This window comes from Macaca mulatta, chromosome 4 (assembly GCF_049350105.2).
Source record: "Macaca mulatta isolate MMU2019108-1 chromosome 4, T2T-MMU8v2.0, whole genome shotgun sequence".
NCBI classification, from domain to species: domain Eukaryota; kingdom Metazoa; phylum Chordata; class Mammalia; order Primates; family Cercopithecidae; genus Macaca; species Macaca mulatta.
The window spans coordinates 67,881,687-67,908,007 of NC_133409.1; the positions used below are offsets into that span (position 1 = coordinate 67,881,687).

A 26,321-nucleotide genomic window follows, 5' to 3' on the forward strand; every position below is an offset into this window, starting at 1 on the left:
TAAATTGGGACATGTGAGTTCTCCTGCTTGGTTCTTTTTCAAGGTAGGCTTGGTTATTTAGAGTCTCTTGAAATTCTAAGTAAATTTTAGAATCAGTTTGTCAATTTCTATATAGAAGTCAACTGAAATTCTGATAGGAATTGCGTTAAAATATTTTTCTACATACTTGGTTTTTTAAAAAACTGAAAATAGAACTAAAGGGTATATAGTGAAAAATTCCCCTCACTAGAGATAACTAGTTTCTCAAACAGTTCATTTTGTATTCTAGGATTATGTCTCTCTTTTTTGTCTTTATCTCTTTGAGAAAATTCCATGTCAGCAGCATCTGCTTTTTAAGAAATGGCTGCATAGTGTTGTGTACCATAATATCTAACCAGTCCATTCTTGATAGACCTTAAGTAGTTGCTAATCTTGTTTTTACAAACAGTGCTGCAATAAAAATCCTTGCATATACATAGTTGTACCCATGTCCAAGTATCTTGGCAGACTGTGAGATTACTAGGAGTGAAACTGCTGTGTCCAAGGATATATGTGTTTTTAATTTTGATAGATGTATCATTTAGGCTTGGTTATGTTGCAGTAACAAACCATGTCTTAAAAACAACAAAGATTTATTTCTGTCTCACATTTCTTATCCCATATAGGTTAGCTGGTGGCCTCTGTTCTGCCTCACCCTCACCCAGGAACCCAGGTTAAGGGAAGTTCCATTTCTGTGCTTCCATGACCAAGGAAACATAGAGGGTGAGCAGTGGCTCCTTAAGCCTCTGCCTCAACGCATGTTACTCTGTAGCTAAAACAAAGCACACAGCCACACCTAATTCAGCAGCAACAGGGAGGCACAGTTCCACCACATACCTGGGAGACAGACAGACAAAAGAATGTGGGGAAGGACACTAATGACTGCCAGTAAATGTTGCCAGTTTCAATTTTGAGGCTCTCTAAAGAGATTTTACCAGTTTATACTCCCATACTTATAAATGGGGAACATTTTTGGTAACATTTATAAGGATAATCTTTCCTCTTTCCCTTCTCCACTCATCATATTTTGTAGGTGGTTGAAAAAAGTATATCTGTCAGTTTAATAGGTAAAAATATATTGTTGCTTTGGGTTTTTTTAAGTTTTCATCTTTTTCTTGGGAGCTTAAATTTGCATATTTAAATATGATTGAGGTTGAACATCTTTTCATGTGTTCTTTTTCCAGCCATTTGTATTTCTCATCTTGTGAACTTACATATTTCTGTAAAATGCCTATTCTTTCTACTTTGTTACTACCTTTTACTTAGTCAATAAAATTTTTTCTGCCTTATAAATTTTTTACTTTTACATATTCAGACTTCTCAGAATTTACTCTTATGGCGTCTGGGTTTTGTGTCTTATTTAGAAAGCCTTTCCGTATTCCAAGATTTTGAGGGGGGGAAAAAAAACTTTTTTTTTTTTTTTTTTTTTTTTTTTGAGATCGAGTCTTGCTGTGTCACCTAGGCTGGAGTTCAGTGGTGCAATCTCGGCTCACTGCAACCTCTGACTCCCAGATTCAAGCGATTCCACTGCCTCAGCCTCCCAAGTAGCTGGGACTACAGGCACGCACCACCATGCCCAGCTAATTTTTGTATTTTTAATAGAGACGTGGTTTCACCATGTTGGCCAGAATGGTCTCAATCTCTTGACCTCATAATTATCCACCAGCCTTGGCCTCCCAAAGTGCTGGGATTACAGGTGTGAGCCCCTGCACCCCACCCCAGAAATTTTACGGTATATTTTCTCTTTAGTATTGCCTTGAAACCATATTGAATGGGTCTCATGGCATCCCTTCAAAAACTTGAAAACAGCTACCATATCCTCTTTTAAAGTATAAACCTGGCCAGGCATGGCAGCTCATGCCTGTAATCCCAGCACTTTGAGAGCCCGAGGTGGGTGGGTCACCAGAGGTCGGGAATTAAAGACCAGCCTGACCAACTGGAGAAACCCCGTCTTTACTAAAAATACAAAATTAGCTGGGCGTAGTGGCACATACCCATAATCCCAGCTACTGGGGAGGCTGAGGCAGGAGAATCGCTTGAACCTGGGAGGCGGGGGTTGCCATGAGCTGAGATCGCGCCATTGCACTCCATCCTGGGCAACAAGAGAGCGAATCTCTGCGTCAAAAAAAAAAAAAGTATAAACCTAAGCCATAAACACGCCCACGTCACATAATGATTCATCCGGTTTTATTGTTTTGAGGCTCTTTTGGTGCCTCTAGGCCTGTTTTCCTTCTGTCTAAAATAAAAGTTTTAGATAATACCTATATCTTAATGCTGTAAGATTACATGCAGAATCTTAATTATGTAAAATAAAGGCCAGCAAATTATCTAGCAAGAGGTCTCACCAGTTATGCTAAAATGACTAAAATTCATCTCTTGTTAAGTTATTAAAAATAGTTAGAGATTAAGCATCATTCCTCATACTTTTGTTTTACATCTGTTGCCCAAATTGTGGGTCCAGTTGCAGCACTGATCTGATTTCAGACTGCCTTTAAAAATGACAAAATAGGCCGGGCGCGGTGGCTCAAGCCTGTAATCCCAGCACTTTGGGAGGCCGAGACGGGCGGATCACGAGGTCAGGAGATCGACACCATCCTGGCTAACACGGTGAAACGCCGTCTCTACTAAAAAATACACAAAAAACTAGCCAGGCAAGGTGGCGGGCGCCTGTAGTCCCAGCTACTCGGGAGGCTGAGGCAGGAGAATGGCGTAAACCCGGGAGGCGGAGCTTGCAGTGAGCCAAGATCCGGCCACTGCACCCCAGCCTGGGCGACAGAGCCAGACTCCGTCTCGGGAAAAAAAAAAAAAAAAAAAAATGACAAAATAGATTAAAACAGTTTGCTTTAAAGTTATAATTGCCATCTTTAAATCTTTTATGACTCAGTCACCAAATAAGTGACTATGGTAATACAGTGATATATAAAACAGATATGATTCCTGTTGTCAACAAAGTTACAGCGTAGAAAAATCTTGATTTATTTTAGAAGCTGACATTGTACTTTCCTAGGTACAACAACTTAGGCATGACTTAGGCATGTACCTGACTTAGACATGTAAAATTGTCATTACAGACAAAAAACAAAAAGATTCCAGAAGTAAGTACCTATTAGGTTGTTCAATAGCAAAATTTTTGTTTTTTCATTTAAACAAGCCTAAAATCTTTGTATCTACAAGTCCCTAGTATGTTTTCCAATGACATATGTCTCTTTTCAGTAAGCAAATTCTTGTGTTTTTGTTTTTAACTTCTGGAGAAATTTGACATTATTTACAGTAAAGAATAACTAAAATTAATAAAACTAACACCATCTGGAACTTCAAGTGTGTTTTTTAAATTTCAAATAAAATTGAGTAACAAAGAAATTTTCTTCATTGTTCATGAGCTGACAAAAGTTGGGTAAGTACTGAGCTTTCTGTATAAACCATTTAGAATGCTTGTAGCAGTGGTTTAAGAGCCCTGGTGCTTGAGTTCACTTAGTACTCACTTATTTTTAACAACCACCACAAGAGAGAGTTGCATGCTTAAATTACTTTTATCCATTAAAATTTAACTTTGAAAGAGGATTTAAAGGATACTGAATATTGTTTTCTTTACCTGTAATTCCTTCTTCATCATCTGTTCACTGCAAAGCCCAGGTATTTATCTGTTTTCCTTGGAATTGTTAATTTTTGTTGTTATTGTTCTCTGCCTTTATCATATCCTTTCGGCACCTCCAAGATACCATCTGTTCGTTTTTCCTGGAGTTCTTTCTTCCCTGTTATAAATTAGAGTCACCATTCTTGGATCTTATATTGTCTTCTTTCTTGGTTTATGCCTTCAATTTGCTAGAACATGTCTTTAAGTATTTTCCTAATGAGACTTGGGAGGTAAATTCTCTAAGTCCTTAAATATCTGGAAATCCCCTCATACTTTTAGCTGGATATAGAATTATTGGTTGAATATCATTTCTCCACAGAAAAATGTAGTGATTTCCTTATTACTGAGGAAATATGATGTCAATATGATTCTTGTATCTTTGTATGTGATCTACTTTTTTTCTTTCTGGAAATTTTTAAGATCTTTCTTTGTCTTTAGTAGTCTGAAATTTTACAATGGTGTAGGGTTTTTTTTTTTTTTTACTCATCCTGCCCCACATTTAGTAGACTCGTCCATTTTACAGGCTAGTGTCTCCCTTCAGCCTTGGGAAATTCTTTTCTGATCCCCACTATGGTTTCTTTATTGTCTGTTTCTAGACCTCCTCTTGTTCAGCTGTTTAATGTCCTGAATGAGCTTTCTATCTATTTCTCGTTACATCTTCAGTATATTTCACGTCTTTGTCTTTCTTGGAGGTGTCGGGCAGGGGCAGGGTGTCACTGTTGCCCAGGCTGGAGTACAGTGGTGCTGTCAGCTTACTGTAGCCTCAACCTCCCAGGCTCAAGTGATCTCCCATTTCAGCCTCTCGAGTAGCTGAGACTACAGGTGTGCACCACCACGCCTGGCTAATTTTTGAATTTTTTTGTAGAGGCAGCATCTCTCTTTGTTGCCCAGGCTGGTAAAACTCCTGGGCTCAAATGACTCTCCCTCCTAGGCCTCCCAAAGTGCTGAGATTACAGGCATGAGCCACCATACCCGGCCCCTCCTTATCATTCCATTCTACATTGTAGGAGATTTCCTTAAGTTTTTTTCCAACTCCCATATGAAATTTTCATTTTGGCAGTTATGTTTTTAATTTCCAAGAGCTAGTTCTCTGATTGCTTTTCGAAGAAGATTGTTGTTTTATTGGTACAGTAGTGTCTTAAATCTCTTAATATTAGAATTTAAGTTCTCGTCTCTCTACTATGTTGTCTTCACTTCATCTGGATTTAGTTTTTTTCTCTGTTTATGCAGATCTTTCACATTCATATCAGATTTTCCTTTTTTTTTTTTTTTTTTTTTTGGTGGGGCGAGGGGAGCGGACAGGGTCTCACTTTGTCACCCAGACTGGAGTGTAGTGGCGCGATCACTGCAACCTCTGCCTCCCAGGTTCAAACAATTCTCCTGCCTCAACCTCCTGAGTAGCTGAGATTACAGGCACAAGTCACTACCACCTGGCTAATTTTTGTATTTTTAGTAGAGATGGGGTTTCACCATGTTGGCCAGGCTAGTCTTGAACTCCTGACCTCAGATGATCCACCTGCCTTCATATCAGATTTTCTTCAACTATGTGATCCTTAAACCTACAGCTACCTTCCCTTTAGGATGGGGAGAAGTTGACTGTTCCATATACAGATAGCTAATTAAGCCTCTGTGTTCTGGCCCTTTCCTAACTCCTGCCTTCTGTTGTTACCTCCTTTTTCCAAAGTCAAGAGCCTTTTTAGGTTTCTGCTGGGCAGATGAGCTGCCATTTTGTCTACAGCACCCTCCTTGTGCATGAGACTTCAGCTTTCTCCACTCCTTCATTCACCTGTCATTTCATCTGCTTCTAGCTTTCCAGAAACTTGTTGACATCTGTTGTCAATTAATTGCCTTCTTTTTCTTATTTGTTGGTAGATTGAACCTTTGTCATTCATACCTCATTTTTATGGGGTTTCAGGAGACAGATTTTTTCATTTAGTGGAGGCTAATTAGAGCAAAACTGTCTTTGCTGTTTATCTACCAACATTGTTTCATATTGAATCTAATCACATTTTTTCATAATGGACAAATATTGTATATTATTTTGTATAGTCAAGGTTAAACTTGCAGACAAAACTCACAGCTCGAGAAGAGTTTTGACTTTAGCCGAATTTTTACAGTGATTTTTAGAAATTCACTTTGATCCCTTTTTTCTCTGTAATTCGTCTTTCTCAGATTCCTATCTAAAGATCTCAAACCACAAATGAAAAGTGAACTAGACACATAAAAATTCAGCCACTTAGAAGAAAAAATTGCTAAGAAATAGAGAACTGCTTTCCTAGTATATTCATAGCATTTTTAGCTTGTTTATAACAGCCATACCTAGACAAGTCAACCAACTAGGTATGTCGTTTCTAAGTAATACAGTCATTATAACTCTATAATTTTGTTTAAAGTGCAAAGAAATGCCTCATAAATAAGTTGTAAGTAATTGTAAATGGATTTGCAATATTTTACTTTAGAGCTTCAGACTAATCATAAGAGATACTTTGCCTTTACTCCCAAAGGTAAGCCACATCTTCAGCCATTGCAAAAACCCCTTTGAATATCTAAGGATGCAATGCTTATTTCAGATATATTCTGAAAAATTTACTTTTGAACCTCAAAACACCTCACAACCGTATGTGTAGCAACTGTGACTCTTTCAAGTCTCCTAAATCATCTTTGAATCAGATTTCTGCCTGCTGTTAAAGTCTGGCTCCTACTAATATTGGCCTTCTGTGTATCTCTCAAACTCTATGATTTACTTTCTTGTTTTGATAGAAGACGTTAGGGATATGGGATTGGGGATTGCTGATGGAGCTGTGACTGGGAGAATGCTCAACCTTATCCTGGAATGTATACTTTATAATGTATTTGTTGGAAAACAAATTAGATTGTTTTTATGATTTTCCATGCAGAGTTGTATACTAGCATTTTTTCCTTTTATCATTAAGTAAAGGACATCTTTATCTCATATGTTTTGCCCTAAAGTCAGATTTTTTTCTGAAATATATGAAAATCTTTGGTTTTCAGCACTTTGTGATGTGTCTAGGGGTTTTGTTTTAGCATTTTTTGGTGATCTATAGGCTTCTTAGATCTGTGATTTGTTGTATTTCATTAATGTTGGAAAATTTTTGGTCTTTATCACATCAGATATTTCTCCTGCCTTTTTTCCTCCTCTTTTGCCAATTACACATAGACTGTTTGATATTGGTTCTGCAACTCTTAAGTTTTTTTTGTTCTTTTTTTCACTTGTTTCTTGGTGTATTCAGTTTGGGTAATTTTTATCTTCAAGTTCACTGATTCTTCTGTGTCCAGTGTGCTAAGTCTGTCCGAGGAACTCTTTATCTCTGATAAATAATTTTTTATTTCTAGCATTTGACCCTTTCATGATTTCCACCGCTCTCCTCAAATTGTGAATCTTTTTTTGCATGCTGTCCACCTTTTAAACTAGATCCTTTAACATATTAATCATAGTTAAATCTTTTAAGTTTTCTGTCAGGTAATTCCAGCTACATCATCTTTGAGTATAGTTTTGTTGATCACTTTATCTCTTGATGATGAATTCCATTTTTCTTCTGGTTTTCTGTATGTCTCATTTTTTATTGAATGCCACATATTGTATGTAAAGGAACAGAGGAGACTAAAGTAAATGGTATTTACACCCAGAAATGAGGACATCTCTTTTTCTTTCAGGTTATTATTATGAGTCATTGCATCAATTTAGTCAGGAGTGGAGCTGGGTTTGGGTTTTGTTGTTGCCTTCAGTGCACCACAGTCTTCAGATACTTCCAGCAATTGACTGCTATTACTTTATGCTTCTTAGAGTAGTGCCTGAAGTGCAAGATACTTATTTTACTTGAGTCCTTTTATTTTGAACCCTTCTGTGCTATGATAGATCCCCATTCTATTCAGAGTCCTTAATATGGTCAGCAAGGCTCTACATGGTCTGGTAAACAGCCAGATAGTATATCATTTAGGATTTTGTAGGCCACATAATCTCTGTCACAACTATTTAATTCTGCTGTTGTAAAATGAAAACAGCCATAGATAGCAAGTAAACAAATGAGCAAGGCTGTATTTTCAAGTAAAACTTTAATGACGAAACAGGCAGTGGGCTAGATTTGGCCCCTGGGCCATCGTTTGCCTACCTGTTTACCCTTTGTTTAGAGTCTTTCTCTTGCCCTACTCCCTGGCCCTGATCTATGCTCCATTGTAATGTGAGCTCCACAAGGGCAAGGATGTTTTCCTATTTTGTTCATGGACTTCCAAACTGCCTACAACAACACCTGAAACCTAGACCCTCAACTTATTACAAGAATAGATAAGTGAATTATGTTTTGAGTGTTTTTCATAAGCCGCATATAGCTGAGTTTTTACAATTCAGTCTACTGATCTCATCTCAACAGATATGTTTAATTAGGTTGCATTCATTGTTATTTCTAGTATATTTGGAATTATCCCAGTCAGGTTTTTGTTTTGCATTTCTTTCCTTTATCCCCTCCTTTCCTGCTACCTAGGTTTAATTAAATTTCCCTCATTTCTCCTTAGGTTCTTTTAATTTAGAAACTGCACATTCTGTTGAACTTCTTTTAGTACTGATCCCTAAATACTGAGCATGTATATTTGGCTTAGCAACATTTAAGTGTATTCTTCTTAAATACCTTCAAGACCTTAGAATACTTCACCTCTGATCTTTGCACTTCAGTGTCTTGTTATTCTTTTCCAGTATTTTATTTTCACTTTGTTTTAAACAATGTCTGCTGCTCCCCTGCCCTGCCATAGTCTTTTCCTTTGTTTTATTGTCAGAGCTTTTTTTTTTTTTCAGATTTACTCATCTTATTCCATTCTTTTGTATTTAATTTCCTTCTTATCAAAACATATCTTTAGTAGTTATTTCAGCAGCTATCTGTGATTGTTGAATTTCCCCAGACTTTGTTCTGGAAATACCTTTATTCATCTGTATTCTTGGATAATTTAATTAGGTGAACAAATTATTTTATCTTCTAAAATTTGTTACTTCCTTTTTTCCCTTCAATTTTGGAACATTTTCAGCCTGTATCTCTTCACATCTTGCCTCTTGTCTATCCTCTCTGTTGTCTCCTTCTAGAATTCTTTTCTCCCTGTCTTTCCCTACCCCACCCCCTACACCCCCACCCCCACCCCCAGCGGAGACGGAGTCTCACTCTGTCATCCAGGCTGGAGTGCAGTGGCATGATCTCGGCTTACCGCAACCTCCGCCTCCCGGGTTCAAGCAATTCTCCTGCCTCAGAGACTCCCAGGTAGCTGGAATTACAGGCATCCATCACCACGCCCAGCTACTTTTTGTATTTTTAGTAGAGATGAGGTTTCACCATGTTGGCCAGTCTGGTCTCAAACTCCTGACCTCAAGTGATCCACCCTCCTCAGCCTCCCCAAAGTGCTGGGATTACAAGTGTGAGCCACCGCGCCCAGCCTGGAATTTTTTTCTTAGATGTATGTGAGGCCTTTCAACTCTTCTCTCATGTTTTCTGTCACATTGTCTGTGCATTCTGGGTAATATTCTTACGTCTATCTGCCAGGTCACCAGCTGTCTTTGTATGTAATCTGTCTGGCTTTTTCATTTCAATGACTTTTATTTCTAGAGGTTGTTTAAAGTGCTTTTCCAAATCTGCCTTTTTTTTTCTCAAGATAGAATCATCCCATGTTGTTTCTTTATAAAAAGTAGATTCCAGTATCTTCACTTCCAGTCCAGTATCCTAAAGGATGAGATTCGTGTCCAGGGATAGATCACAAAAACATATACCAGTATTTGTAGTTTATTATGGTTTCCCAAGTAGTTCATTCATGCTGCGGGATTGATTGCTTATTTTGTTTCTCTAAAGATCTTGGAAAATATTTTCACAGAATATAATCTGAATATACAAAAATATAAGTGGCAATTGGGATAATTTAATGTTAACATTCATGTGGAGTAAAATCAATCTTCCTGTTTTATTTCTTGCATACATCAAAATGGATTCAACCCATTCTACATTCCCTGCTAAAATATCTATAACATTTTCATATTAGAATGCTTCATTCATAGACCAAACATGACACTCTGAAGTAAGAGAGCTTGTCCTTTCCAAGGGTAGATGTAAATTAGATACGGTAAGTAGGTTAATTAAAAATACTAAAACCTTTAGAGAAGTTGTAGCCTAAAAATGCTGTCTTCATTCATAAAGTGAATTTCTCCAAATCCTAAAAAAACATTTGAAAAGTAGCATTTATTTAAATAACTAAAACAATTTTTAAGTAAAAATTTTTGGAATTTGGCCAGGCACTGTGGCACAAGCCTGTAATCCCAGCACTTTGGGAGGTCAAGGCAGGCGGATCACCTGGGGTCAAGAGTTCGAGACCAGCCTGACCAACATGGTGAAACCTCATCTCTTTAAAAATACAAAATTAGTGCGGTGTGGTGGCAGTTGCCCATAATCCCAGCTACTTGGGAGGCTGAGGCAGGAGAATTGCTTGAACCCATGAGGCAGAGGTTGCAGTGAGCTGATTGCGCCATTGCACTCCAGCCTGGGCAACAAGAGTGAAACTCCGTGTCAAAAAAAAAAAAAACTTGAAATTTTAAATGCCTAAACATACCATATTTTGTTTTAATGTAGCTTTGGGATTTTTGACAAATTCTTGTTTATTTTGTTTTTCCAAGTCTGCTTAAAGGTTAATTGATTAAAGTGGGTAGGTCCTCATGTTTACTGATATGTGTTGCAGCTCTATTGGTACACCAGAAGGCCAGAATGGAACGACTTCAAAGAGAACTTGAGATTCAAAAGAAAAAGCTGGATAAATTAAAATCTGAGGTTAATGAAATGGAAAATAATCTAACTCGAAGGCGCCTGAAAAGATCAAATTCTATATCCCAAATACCTTCCGTAAGTCTTTATGTAACTGTTGTGATCTCTCTGCTTGAACGTGAGAGTAGGCCATCTAACATAAGTATAATATCTCGATCTAGTTTTCTTCAGATGTTCTTAACTCTTACTTGTTTTTCTGTCCTAACTTTCCCCTGCCAAACTCCATTCTTTATTAACTAATGACTAAGAATTCAGTGCAAATCTTACTTACATAGAATTATTTTTCAGCTCGAAGAAATGCAGCAGTTGAGAAGTTGTAATAGACAACTCCAGATTGACATTGACTGCCTAACCAAAGAAATTGATCTTTTTCAAGCCCGAGGTAAAGTTCAGTGTATACGTAGCTGAAATTCATCGTATTACTTCACCAGCAGTTTTCCTGTGGCTAAAAACAGATTTATCAATCATAATCTCACTGTCTCAGAACATGTGGCTTTAGAACCAGATACAGTTTTAAGAATATATTTAAAAAGTCACCCCATCTCAATGGCACTATCTTAACTGATAAAATAGAGAAGATAATAAAAATAAGGTTTATACACTCTTTAAACAATGATAGTTTTTTATACTTGAGCTGTTAATGACAAGCAATGATTTATAGTAAATAATGTTTACAATTTAATTCAGTTCCGTAGAGAACTAAAAGGAAATGTTATCACTTAAACCTAATTCTGAAGTTGGATAAATAATAAAAAGATATAAAATGGAAAAGATAGGAAGGGGAAGGAATCTAACCGAAAGAGAAGTCTTTAATACATTTGGGACTGTGTTCCAGAATCTGTAAAACTGGAAGATGATTATTTTTATTTTTATTATTTTTAAATGTTGATTAAGCTATTTATCTTTAAACATTCATAGAAAAATACCATAATTTAACTCTGGAGAGAAAAAGTTGGTGCTATTCTAGAAACTACAATCCTTGAACTTGCTCTTTAATTTTAACCATTCTATTACATTAATGCAAGGTTTTTATATTTACTTGAGGTAAAGCTGTTTAGTCCGTATTTGATCATTTAAAATTACATTTTAAATTGTGAAATTTTAAGTTATTTTAACTTGCCACATAGAACAGGGGTCTACTTCTACTTCTGTTAATGTCTTACCAGCATTACTTTGACTTCTTTCACAATTTACCACTTACCTTGAGTAAGTGGTAAATTTATGTTTATGAGTACTATGTTATACCTAAGATAATATATTTTTATGAGTACTACGTTATACCTAAGATAATATATTTGAAATATGTTTTGAAATCTTAGATATAATTGGAGATTAGAAGGGCAAAATAAATGAAAAGCATTTCTTATAGCATGATTTTTTTTTTAGAAAGAAATACTTGTTTTAAAAGGTAAAGTTGTTTTTGAGCTATAAGCATTGATCTATTTACTTTTTATGTATTTCAGGACCGCATTTTAATCCCAGCGCTATCCATAACTTTTATGACAATATTGGATTTGTAGGTCCTGTGCCACCAAAACCCAAAGGTTAGTTTATCCATTAAATGTGAAAACTGTTACTTTTGAAAAGCAAAATTTTAGAAAAATTTTCCTGTTCAGCAACCTTCCTCTCTAGAATTGCTTCAAACTCTGGCATTCTTAAATGAATTCGTTAAGAAGATGTTTGTTTATTTTCATTTACATGCTTGGGGTTGGGGAGGGTGCAAAGATGTAATATTCTTAGCTTTTTAAGAGTAATATGCACGAGCTTAGGAAGCACTATACACTCCCAACCAGCAAGTCTTGGTTAAAAAAAATTACTAAGTACTAAAATTTGTATCATTTAAAACCTTAGACAAATGATAAGGAAGATACCTTGGGGAAGTTTTTTTTCCCCCCATGAATATTCAGTTTAATTTATATATAACTTTAAGTAATCAAAATACCCTAAATTCCAGATGAATAGTTTTTTACCTTCTATCATTTTACATCATTGATATTCTCAGAATATATGCACACCAAACTAAGACATGTCAAAGTATATCTGTGTGTTTTGATCCAGGCATTAAAATATGCATAGAAATGGAAACAGGTACATAAATATCACTGCTGAAGGTAAAGATATAGACATATATATAGATTAACACTTAACTGTAGCATATAATTTACTTTCAACTCTAATTAAAAGGTAAAAATTTGTTAATGGATATATAGTATTAAAAGAAGCAAACTGCAAGAGCACATAAGTGTGGGTGGGTGAAGGTTGTAAAGATACAATAGTATTTTTGTATGCAATTGAAGTTGTTATCAACTTAAAATAGAAGAGTATAACCAAATACAATCAAAGTAAATCATGATTAAATGTCATCAAATAACAAAGGAAGACAATAAGAGGAAAAGAGGAGCAAAACAGTTGTCAAATAGACAGGAAGCAACAAACTGGCAATAGTAAGTCCTCACTTATCAGTAATTACCTTAACTGTAAATGGATTAAACTCACCACTCACAAGGAGTTTGTATGAATGGATTTTAAAAACAGGATCTGGCAGCAGCCAACGGGAGGCCCCAAGAACTCCTGCTAGTGCACACAGTGGGAGGGGAGGGAGCCCATGACGTGCACACACCCTCTGCCTCATCCACCACTGTCACCTCCTGCTGCTCCTGCTGCTGCTTGTGTGCTCGTTAGTTGCGGACTTGCCATTTCTTTTGTGAAGCAGCAGCTGAGGAGACTCCGGTGCTCGCCATGGCTGACGAAAAGCCCACAGAAGGAATCAAGACTGAGAACAAGGATCATACTAATTTGAAGGTGGCAGGACATGATGATTCTGTGGTGGTGTTTAAGATTAAGAGGCATACACCAATTAGTAAACTAATGAAAGCCTATTGTGAACGACAGGGATTGTCAATGAAGCAGATCAGATTCTGATTTGATGGCCAATCAATCAGTGGAACAGACACACCTGCACAGCTTCTTTACTCCAGAACGCTGTTCTTTAAAGACCACGATTATTACATTCTCAATTAGAAAACTGCAGTTTGGTTCCACCACATTCTGACTACTAGAGTATAGTTTATTCTTTTTTTCCTCTTCCACATTCCTTTATTATACATGACGTAACTGGTATATGTGCACAAGCATATTGCTTTTTTCTTCAAACCAAACAGCCAATGGTATGTTTTGATTGACATCAAGTGGAGACAGGATGGGAAAAAAATACTGATTCTGTGAAAATACCACCTTTCTCCATTAGTGGCATGTTCATTCAGCTCCTATCTTTATATTCCAGTAAGTTATTTTGCTCTTACTGTTTTAACAAAAAAAAAAAAAAAAATTCTCATATACGTTGTTCAATTGGAGGATTTTAATGTTTTTCGTTTATCATTGTAAAACCAAGGACAATTTTATAACTTTTGTGTATGTAGCTGTTACATGTAGGGCAATCCGTCTTTAAGTAGGGATAAATTACTCTAAAAAAAAGAAAGAATCCTAGAAAGTTTTCCCTTCAAGTCAAGCTTCTTGTTTAAATAAACTGTTTGTTTAAAATGAAATAAGAAAAATAAAAACAGGATCCAATAATACACGATCTACAAGAGACTCATTTTATATTTAAAGACACAGGCAGAAAGTGAAGGGATAGAAAAAGATTTTATATATAAACGGTAGCTCAAAGAAATCAAAAGTGGCTATATCAGAAACAATAGATTTTTAAGCCAAACTGTTGAGACAAGGATTATTATATAATGGTAAAAGGATCAATTTAACAGGAAAATATAAAAATTATAAATATGTACACACCCCACATCAGACTACATTAATATGTAAAGCAGATATTGACAGATCTGAAGACAGAAATTGACAGCAATAGTAGGAGACTTCAGTACCCCCCTTACAATATTATAGAATATCTAGACAGAAACCAAATAAACAGCTGGTTTGAACAAAATGCTAAACCAAGTGGATATAGCAAACACAGAACTCTCTGCCAACAGCAAAAAAAATATACATTCTTCCCAGGCACACACGGAACATTCTGTAGGATAGATTATATGTTAGTTCACAAAACGAGTCTAAACAAACCTAAGAAGATACGAATCATTCCAGGTATTTTTTTCTAACCACAGTGGAATGAAACTAGAAATCAGTAACAGCAAGAAAACCAGAAAATTTGTGGAAACTTAAACACACTCTTGAATAATCATTGAGTCAAGAAGGAAATCAAAAGGGAATCTTAACAGTATCTTCGGACAAAAATGAAAACACAGCATACCAGCATCTATGGGACGCAACAAAAGCGGTACTAAGAGATAAGTTTATAGAGACAATACGTACGTTAAAAAAAAAAGATCTCACTTATACCCCAGGGACTAGTAGAACAACAAGCTAAGCCTAATGTTAGCATAATGAAGAAAATAATAAGGATTACAGCAAAAAATAGAGGATTTAAAAACACAGAGAAATGTCAGTAAAACTAAGAGGTGATTTTTTAAATCAACAAGATTGACAAACCCTTAGCTAGATAAATTGAGAGAAAAAGAAGACAAAATCAGAACTGAAAATGGAGACAACAGATGCCTCAGAAATAAAAGGATCATAAGGGAATATTAGGAACAATTTTATGCCAACAGACTAGATAACCTAGAAAAAAGATACATTTCTAGAAACGTACCACCTATTAAAGCTGAATCAAGAAGAATTAGAAAGCCTGAATAGGCCAATAACAAATGAGATTGAATCAGTAATCAAAAATCTCCCAACAAACACCCAGCATGGATTTAGAAATTTAAAAAACAACAAAACAAAAAAAACTCCCAACAAAGAGACATCCAGAACCAGATGGCTTTATGAGTGAATTCTGTCAACATTCAAACAAGAATTAATACCAACCTTTCTTAAGCTCTCCCAAAAATGAGAAGATGGACCACTTCCAAACTCATTCTGAGACCAGCCTCACCCTGGTACCGAAACCAGACAAAGACACTGCAACTAAAGAAAACTACAGACCAATATTCCTGGCGAACATAAACACAAAAAATCCTCAGTAAAATACTGGCAAACCAAACTCAGCACATTAAAAGGATCATACACCATGACCAAGTGGGGTTTATCCCTGGGACTTAAGGATGGTTCAGCATACACAAATCAATTAATGTGATACAGCACACACATTGAAGTAAAATGAAAGGAATAACCATGTAGTCATCTTAATAGATGTATAAAAAGCATTTGAAAAGGTTCAGCAATTGTTCATAATTAAAACTCTCAGGCCGGGTACAGTGGCTCATGCCTGTAATCCCAGCACCTTGGGAGGCCGAGGCGGGTGGATCACCTGAGGTCAGGAGTTTGGGACCAGCCTGACCAACATGAAGAAACCCTATCTTTACTAAAAATACAAAATTAGCCTGGCATGGCGGCCAGTGCCTGTAATCCCAGCTACTCCGGAGGCTGAGGCAGGAGAATAGCTTGAATCTGGGAGGCAGAGGTTGTGATGAGCCAAAATCACGCTATTGCACTCCAGCCTGGGCAACAGGAGCGAAACTCTTGTCTAAAAAAAAAAAAAAAAAAAAAATATATATATATATATATATATATATGGAAGGAACTTAACAGAATAAAGGCCATATATAAAAACCCCATAGGTAATATAACAGTGGAGAAAATCGAAAGCTTTCCCACTGAGATCTGGCACAAGCAAGGGTGCCATTCTTACCACTTACTTTCAGTGTAGGACAGGGAGTTCTAATGTAGTATCCATTTTTGTGTTGCTGTAAAGGAATACCTGAGGCTTGGTAATTTATAAAGAACAAAGGTTTAATTGACTCACAGTTCTGCAAGAAGCATGTCACGGACATCCACATGCTTTCTGTACAGGAAGCATGTCACTAACATCTGCTCAGCTTCTGGAGAGGCCTCAGGGAACTTTTACTCATGGCAGAAGGTGAAGCAAGCAAGCAGAGGCATGTCACATGGTGAACGAGATGGGGGGAGGTGCCACACCTTTTAAACAGCCAGATCTTGCTTGAACTCAGAGCAGTATCTCATTATTGAGAAACCTGCACCAAGGTATTCATGAAGGATCCACCCCCACAACCCAAACACCTCCCACTAAACCCTACCTGTAACACTGGGGATTACATTTCAATATGAGATTTGGAGAGGACAAACATCCAAACCATATCACCTAGCCAGAGCAATTAGACAAGAAAAATAAAGGTATCCAAATCAGAAAGGAGGAAGTAAAATTATCTCTGTTTGCAGGTGACATGATCATATATGTTGAAAACCCTAAAGACTCAACCAAAAACTTTTAAAAGTAATAATTGAATTTAGTAAAACTGCAAGACACAAAAACAATGTACAAAAGTCAATTGTGTTTCTGTACACAAGGAACTATCAAAGGAGATCAAGAAAATAATCCCATTAACAATAGCAAGAAGAAGAGTACTTAGGAATACACTGAAAATTGTAAAACATTGATGAAGGAAATTAAAGACACAGATAAATAAAAACATAGCCTGTGTTCATGGATTGAAAGAATTAATATTCTTAAAACATCCTTACTACCCAAAGTAGTCTATGGATTCAATGTAATCCCTATCAAAATACCAGTGGCATTCTTTACAGAAACAGAAAAAAATCCTAAAATTATATGCAACCAGAAAAAACCCTGAATAGCCAAAGCAATCTTGAGTAAGAACAACAGAGCTGGAGACCTCACATTCCTTGATTTTTAAAAATATTACAGAGTTATAGTAAAACAGTATGGTACTGACATAAAAACAGACATATTGACCAGTGGAACAGAATAGAGACCCCAGAAATAAATTGATGTATCTATGGTCAACTTATCTTTGACAAGGGTGCCAAGAACACACAATGGGGAAAAGGTAGTCTCTTCAGTAAATGGATATTCACATGCAGATGAATGAAATTGAATCATTACCTCACACCATATACAAAAATAAACTCAAAATGAATTAAAAATGTAAACATAAGAACTGAAACCATAAAACTCCTAGAAGAAAACATAGATGAAAAGCTTCTTGACCTGGTCTAGGCAGTAATATTTTGGATATGACACAAAAAGCACAGGCAACAAAAGCAAAAATAGGCAAGTGGGATTACATTAAACTAAAATGCATCTACACAGCAAAGGAAATAATCAGCAGTGAAAAGACAGCCTTCAGAAAGGGAGAAAATATTCACAAACTATGTAACTCCTAAAGGATTTATATTCAAAATGTATCAGGAACTCATGCAAATCAATAGTAATAGAAACCAATAACCAGATTTTAAAATGGGCAAAGGACCAGAATAGACATTTCTCAAAAGAAAGTATACAGATAGCCAACAGGTATATTGAAAGGTACTCAACCTCACTAATCATCAGGGAAATGCAAATTAAAACCCAATGGGATACCATCTTACAAACCTGTCAGAATGGTTACTATGAGAAAGGTGAAGATTACAAGCATTGATGAGGACATAGAGAAAAGAGAACCCTTGTACACTTTCATGGGAATGTAAGTTGGTGCAGCTATTATGAAAAACAGTACGGAGGTTCAAAAACTTTAAAATTTTATGATCTAGCAATCCCACTTCTGAGCATATATCCAAAGGAAATTCAATAAGTATCTCAAAGAGATAATCTGCACTCATGTTCCTTTCAGCATTATTCACAATAGCCAAAATATGAAAACAACATAAATGTCTGTATATGGATAAAGAAAACGTGAGCGGTATACACATAACACACACACAGTGGAATATTTATTCAGCCTTAAGAAAGAAGGAAATCCTTTCATTTGTGATAACATGGGTGAACCTAGAGGATGTCATGCTAAGTGACATAAGCCAGAGAGAGACACATACTGCATGATCTCACCTATATGTAGAATTCAAAAATGTCAAACTCCTAGAAACAGAGAACAGAACGGTGGTTACCAGGGGCTGGGAGAAGAGGGTATGGAAAGATTGTGGTCAAAGGAGTACAGAGTTTCAACTATATAAGACAAAATCTGAAGATCTAGTGTACAACAGTGTGACTAGTTAACAGTAGTTTATTATATAACTGAAGTTTGCTAAAGGAGATCTTAAGTGTTCTCAACACAGTGGGGTTGGGGGCAGATAAGCTATATGAGGTGCTGAATATGTTAATTAACTTGACTGTAATAAGTATTTCACAGTGTATACATAAATCATCAAGTTGTACAGTTTACAATTTTTAACTGTCAACTATACATCAATAAAGTTGTGGGGGAGACAAAATAAAGACAGCAAAACAACAGTTTTCATTCACACAAATTCTGGAAGTCAGCAGTCATATGGTGAATCAGGTCAGCACTCATAGGGTTACATCATCCTCACTAGTGTGCTGCAACAAATACTCTAGACTTACAATTTGTTCCACATATGTTTATATTTTCAAATGTCTTCAGAGATACAAATTATTTGTGTTACTTCTTCCTTCCTAAGAAACATTATGGTTTGTAGGAACAGGAAAGTATGAATTGTGGACAGGAAAATGTACATTTTTCCTGTGAAGCTGAACAGGACACCCTAAAAAAAATGTATGGTTACTGTCATTGAGAAATTCAGTGCCTTACATAGGGGAGGAAAAGGAGAGGTTGAGAAAAACATTTTACGAATCAGGCAGTTGTTCACATGCTTACATACTGGTAGGAATACCATGTTAAATTGGGTTTTAGAAGAGTGGCTGGCAAACAGTGACCCATGGACCAAATCCAGCCTGCCATCTGTTTTTGTCAATAAAGTTTTATTGCAGGAAATAAAGAAAAAGAAATGGGAACAAGGAAGAACTAGTATATTACTGGTCTTCAGTTTGTTACAAGAATTTTCACATTCTCCTTTCACATTCTCATTTATTGTGCTCTATTTCACTTTTTTGTTGTTGGTTTTATTTTTTATTTTTTTGAGACAAAGTTTCAGCTCTTGTTGCCCAGGCTGGAGTTCAATGGCATGATCTCGGCTCACTGCAACCTCTGCCTCCCAGATTCAAGCCATTCTCCTTCCTCAGCCTCATGAGTAGCTGGGACTACAGGCATGCGCCATCGCGCGCAGCTAATTTTGTATTTTTCGTAGAGACAGGGTTTCTCCATGTTGGTCAAACTGGTCTCGAACTCCTGACCTCAGGTGATCCACCCGCCTCTGCCTCCCAAAGTGCTGGGATCACAGGCTTGAGCCAGCGCACCCAGCCCCCTGCATTTTTATGTATAATTAGACGTAGGTCTGTCCTCGTATTTTATTTAAATGTTTTTAAATATAGCTAGAATACAATGAACAGTTATTACAGAGGATCAGAGTGAGATTAGGGCATTTGACACAGTAAGCAAATGTTCAGACATTAGATGCTATTTGGATGTTAATTGAATAAAGCAATAGAGATGACAGCAGTATAAGCGCTAACTCTTTAAAAAATATGCAAGATGTGTATTTCAGACACTGAATGAGTTTCCTGAATACAATCTTCCTACTTTTTGAAAAATAAGAATTTTTTCTTATGAAAAGGTTCCTGTTTTGCTTCAACATAATCTGTTACTTCAGATTAATAATAATCTGTTATTTCACATAAGTGAAATAAAATTGGTCTTGACAGTTGTTGAAGTAGGATGAGTACATGTGCATTTTGCTATCCTCTCTACTTTTATATATGTTCGAAATTTTCCATAATAAATATGAAAGGTCCAATAAAAACATCCATTACTTAAAAGTTTTTACATGAAAGATAGAAGTTTGTATGCCGGCTGTTTTGGGAGAAATAAGGAATCAATAATTTTTTGCAATAAGGCTAAAATACACATTAACTTCATGAATAGAAATTTATTTAGTCCTTGAAGTCAGTTCTCCTTCACAATGTAGAGATTTTTTTAACAGCTAAAATTAAATGTGTTTAGACCATTATTTGTTATCTAATTTCCTCTTTTTTCCGATTTTTTGGTTATTTAGTTTCCAAACACCTCTAATTAAAAAAAAAATTCATAATTCTAAGTACCAAGTGAGTTTATAAGAAAACATTGGAGATTTTTCATTAAAAAAAAAATTTGTAGATCCCTTATTGATTGCCTTAGATATTACTTAAATAATGAAAAATATGCTGGCATTTAGTAATACATTGAAGTGTAAAAAGGTACTTCTTTATGGTCACTCTTCCTAAAATTTTAACCTTTGCAGTTAAACAGAATCAACAAGGTTTTACTAAAAACGTGCTAGGTGAAAATGTTTTCTAATGCCTGAGACCAAAATTCTAATAAGTAGGATGGATCCCCAGATTAAAACAATTATTCTGTAAAATGTTTCCCAGATGTGGAATGTGAAATGATTTTACATGGTAAAAAGTCAAAGTTTTTAAAAATGTATTTCTTTTCATGTGTTTCTGGGCATAGTAACTGGTATTGTCAGATCCTTGATTTTTTTTAGATATTTTTACTTAGGATAAGACTTAATTCGATGTTTGTTTTAAAATTATTCAGTTTGGGGAAAATACTGTATAGATACTATTCAAGTTAGTTGTGCATATGGCAAAAATTGTGACAATGGAAAGCCAACACCTAAAGTTGAGGACTTAGCAAGAAAATTTCTATATAATGAGTAAGAAAGGTGTGCTAAAGGGATACAGAGTACCAAATATCATTTAATTATTTAAAATTTGTCATAAAATTTGACTTCTATATTTTTATCTACTTGTTACAATGTCTCTCTTTTAAAATAGAAAAGATATCAATAGGGTAAGTAGAATTTGCATATTAATGTACATTGTTTTAACATAGGTTTGATGCTTTGAATTAATAACCTTGACCAGAAAAATTCAACAATGCATGCTCCTTTTACTTTAAACCTCCCAAAATTAATTTGTAGGAATACTGTTGTAATTTCATTGTGCGACCCAAATTTTTAAAAGTAGTTTTATAAATGTGATCGCTTGTTAGAGACAATCTTTGAGGAATATAATTATTCTCTGTATTTAAGATACCACTATCCATATAAACATTCTAGAACATTGGTCTCTTAGAGCTCCAGTGACCTTTATTTTATAAGTAAGAAACAAAGAGACCTACAATGTATATGATTTATCTGAGATCACGGAGCAAAATATTCAGAAATTAGTAGCAGAGCCTGGAACAGAACTCCATTCTCACAACTGTAAATTCTAGTGTTCTTTCTACTCTACGATACCAAATGTGATTTTAAAAAATAAAGTATGGTAAAATTTTTATATAGATTTACTTCTCCAGAGTCTGTGGATAAGACGTTAGATACTAGTTTATATTTTATTTGTGTCATCCAAGGCTTACATTTTTGGCAGATAGAGAACATGAATTAACAAAAAAACTTCCCTGTCTGGTAGAAAACAAATATAAATACTACTGCAGTGGGAAACGAAACTCTAACTTTAATGAGACTTACGTGCAGTGACAGTATTGTTTTGCAGCAGGACACCTTTTTACAATCTTGAGTAGTATTATGGGAATCTTTGCAATTAGATACCCTTTCTTCAACTATAAATTAGAGATAATGATGCTGTTTTCTCCTTTAAGGAGGTATGGAGGTGATTACATCATGTTCATGTTGTATTTCCCAGAGGGAGAAGTGCCAGCTAGATAGAGGTTGGTAGTGATCAAGCATATGTGTCAGTTTCAGCTAGATGCCTCATTTAGGGAGCAAGCTGCCTCAGGCTGTGCACTACAAATGGTGTTTAAAGTTGTCTGTAATTTTTTAGACTTTGTGATTTCTTACTTATAAAACCATTTCTTTCTTACAGATCAAAGGTCCATCATCAAAACACCAAAGACTCAAGACACAGAAGATGATGAGGGAGCTCAGTGGAATTGTACTGCCTGTACTTTTTTGAACCATCCAGCCTTAATTCGCTGTGAACAGTGTGAGATGCCCAGGCATTTCTGAGCCAAATGGCCCTGTATCTTCTCTAAAACCACATCTAAATTTCAAGAAACTTGTCTGTCATCGGGAAAAAGTTTCACTGCTACATAGGATTTTGTCAAATTGAAGGTGTGACAAGATGGTGTTGTGCTAATGTTAAATGTCAGTCCACAGAGCTAATAATACCTCAGTATAATGTCATGAGCAGTTGAAATTCATCACATGAAAAGTAATCTGCTAAAAGACTTGGTTGCCCACTGCCTAACTGTGTACAGTGTTACCAGTATCCTATTATGGATAATTCTCAATATGTTAACGCCTAGGTGTTCCCATTACTTTTTTCCCCTCATGTCACTACTGAATTTTGACAGGAGGAAGGAATAGAATGATAGCTTGTTTTATTTGTAAAGCTTTCAGTGAAACACTACATACATGAAGAAAAGGAACAAGGTTTAACTATTTAAGAACTGTTTGCTGCCGCATAGTGCCATTGGATAGGGGAAGAACTTCAGAAATCTGTGGTACTCTTGGCCTTGTCTTTGTCTTCCCTGAACACGTCTCCACTCTGTGAAGCCAGCATCTAGGGGCTAAAGATGCAAAGGAAAGCAGCATGCATTGTCTGTACAAATGTGCAGTGAAATACCCCCAAAGCTTTTCCTACTGTACAGATCTCTCGAGTCTGCTTCAAGTGATTTCTTTTCTTCTTGATTATTTTCTTATATTTCTATATGTATAGTGTAATAGCCTTTTGTTAACTAATTTTCTTTTTTCCTTTTAGTAATTAAGCACGATCATGTCCCTTTTTACGCCTTACCTGAGAGGAACAATGCCTTAAAATAAAAAAGCATTAATGAGATGAAACTATGCACAGAATAACTTTCCTCTGCTTATTCTGTACTTTGCCCTCATGAGTTCCAATGTTGTGTGAAGACAGGGAGATGCTGCACAGTGAATTGCAGATGATATTACAGAAGTGATGTCTGTAGGTCACATTAAATACTGACTTGAGCAGTGGGTGACACAACACAGTGTTTTGTCTTCCACAGGGAAGCTTAAAACAAAAGATATTTTTAACCCACTGACAGAACAACAAGGTTAAACTTCATCTGCTTGGTGTCCCACAGAACTTGCACAAGCGATTGTTATTGGGAAAGTACAGTCTCAAAACCACCAACAGCAGCAGTACCTGCAGCCCTTTTTTTGGAGAGAAGTTTAAATGCTTTACTGTTGGGGCAGTCCATTTCTAATCCTGACTTGGTGACAGTATCATGTGTATTTATAAAACAAGGCTAGCCATATTTAGGACAACTGAAGAAAAGCTGGAAAAAAAGAAAAACAAGCAAACTTGAACACTGAAGCAACCTCAAGCATCTCTTTATTTTGATGATATATTTTTGTAAGGAAAATAAATATTCAGATGATCAGGAATGTATATAACTAAATGAAATCAAGAAAAAATAACAGTATGCATTTAAAAGGACAGAATTATGAAATTATATGAGTGCTTAGAATGGGGCTAAGGGAAGTGCTGAAATAGAGCAAAGGATGGAAGATAATATAGACTATCACCCACTGTAAATGTTTGCAAGTGGCTGTGTTTTAAATGGGATTATTAAAGTTGATCTCTATGAATGTCAGAGCCTTAACTTTCAGGCTTTGCATTTTGTATATGGGAAGAAGTAAGACAATCCTAGGTAATTAAACCGTAGACCCAAAGCCCTTAGGTTTGATGCATTTTATTTTAAAAATAGGCCTTGTTTTTCAGCTTCATCTGCAGTTCTATGTGAAGATTGATAAATCAGTTTTTACTTGTTTTATTAATAAAACGTAATTTGGATATCTTGAGTTGATGGTTTTGTGATTTAGCTGGGTAAACTATCTTTGTAACAGATAAGTTATTTATAAAAATTAAAAAACTTATATTCTAATGTGGATTTTGTGACTTGTTTTCAGTTTGTGGGACAGGAGATAATTTATACATCAGATCATTTAAACATTAATGGAAATCAGAGAAAACTTCTTCTGTAGAGTCTCCTTGTGACACTATGACATTCAGCTGCATTTCTTGGAGTATTTTTATCAGTTGCCCTAGACTTCTTTTTTCATAGTTTGTGATAGCTTTCCCTTTGATTTCCTTTGGATTTTTCAAAACTTACCCCATTGTTAAAGACAAATGTGATTTATGGGACCATTTAACCTGAAGTAAACACTTTGTTAATATTAGTTCTGTCCCTTGATGTGTAATGCAGTTCATGAGGATGGTGGTGCTTCTCTTGAAGAGAATTTTTATATTTACAGTTTTCAAAAAATTACAAAAACTCAGGTGTTTTTCTCAGGCTGAAAAGAACAAACTAGCATTTGCTGATCTCGCCATGATGCAGTTGTAGAAAGGTCTTCCTTAAGTGATCTTTTAATAGGAAGGAAATACTCTTTGTCAATGAATATGAGGACTGGACATGTTGGTCATTTGGGGTTCGAAGGTAGAGGAACTGGCAGTTCATGTAAACTAGACTTCTCAGGAAAATTTTTATATTAACAAAATGTCAGCTAAATGCCTCCTGTGACAACTAATACTTTAGACAAAGATGTGTGTTACACTGCGGATATTTATGGGAAAAAAAATTTGAAATTTTATTTTTCTTTCAAAATTTTTGTTTAAATGACCAACCTGTGTTGCCTTTGATCTAATATTAATTAACTTTATATTGGGGAAATTATGCAGAAAATCAGCTGCACGGGTAGTCCAAAACTCATTGTTAGCTTTAAACTTATTAAAGCAGCTGTAAATAGCAAAACTAGCTGACGTGTCACCAGTATTCTCTATCCCAACATAATGTTGACAAGCAATTCTAGTGAGCAAGGATAGGTTTAAGAGGTAAACAGTATGAGATAAAATATTCAGACTGGGCACAGTGGCTCACACCTGTAATCCCAGCACTTTGGGAGGCCAAGGTGGGTGGATCGCTTGAGGCCAGGAGTTTGAGACCAGGCTGACCAACATGGGGAAACCCCATCTACTAAAAATACAAAAATTAACCAGGCATGGCAGCACACGCCTGTAGTCCCAGATCCTCTGGAGGCTAAGCCACAAGAATCGCTTGAACCCAGGAAGTGGAGGTTGCAGTGAGCCGAGAGTGCACCACTGCACTCCAGCTTGGGCAACAGCACAGCTCTGTCTCAAAAAAAAAAAATGAAAGATAAAATATTCAGCCCATGAGTAATGGAAGTTGGCCATATTGCCCTAGAAAATAACGTAGTGGCACCAGGGACTGCTCCAGATTTAATAACTATATGCTGGATATCAGCATAGCTTCCCATATAATATCACAAAGTACTTCTATTTCTGTATGGCAGATGAATATATTTTTGGCTTCAGCTTTTTTGGTGCTTCAATTTTATATCCATTTTACTTGAAATGGCTCAGCTGCATTTTAATTTGTATTGCTTCCATCTGAAAATACAATTAGACAACTGAGAGAAAAGGCCTAAGAAAACCAATTTTTTTTGTTTGTTTGTTTTTAACGAAACAGAGTCTCACGCTATCACCCAGGCTGTAGTGCAGTGGAGCATTCTCGGCTCACTGCAACCTCCGCCTCCCGTGTTCAAGCAGTTACCCTGCCTCAGCCTCCCCAGTAGCTGAGATCATAGGCGCACGCCATCACGCCTGGCTAATTTTTTTTATATTTTTGGTAGAGAAAGGGTTTCACCATGTTGGCCAGGCTGGCCTCGATTCCTGACCTCAAGTGATCCTCATGGCCCAAAATGCTGTGATTTCAGATGTCTTCATGGATTTACTCTGTAATCCTGGCACAGTTCCTTGCTTGTATTGCCTCTCCTTGTGGACCAAGGTAATTAGATTAATGCTAAACCCACCTCACAGGGGTGTTGTAAGGATTAATGTAAAACTATCATCTGAGCCAACCCCTTCTCTTTGACTAGGAACTGCGTTGTCCTAAAAGTGGGTCGTGTTTTTA

At 36.1% G+C, this 26,321-nt stretch overlaps 1 protein-coding gene across 13 annotated transcripts in view; it reads left to right on the forward strand.

Annotated features, from left to right (window-relative positions):
* The window catches only part of TAB2 (TGF-beta activated kinase 1 (MAP3K7) binding protein 2), a 91,247-nt gene extending 66,967 nt beyond the window's left edge, over positions 1 to 24,280 (forward strand). For 12 of the 13 annotated variants that reach the window (XM_077998413.1, XM_077998405.1, XM_077998406.1 and 9 more), the window contains 4 exons: positions 10,373 to 10,533; positions 10,744 to 10,837; positions 11,919 to 11,999; positions 22,229 to 24,272. In XM_077998413.1, coding sequence (XP_077854539.1) covers positions 10,373 to 10,533; positions 10,744 to 10,837; positions 11,919 to 11,999; positions 22,229 to 22,371 — 479 coding nt within the window. In that variant the 3' untranslated portion in view covers positions 22,372 to 24,272. 13 annotated transcript variants of the gene reach the window in all.
* Positions 24,281 to 26,321: the final 2,041 nt, after the last annotated feature.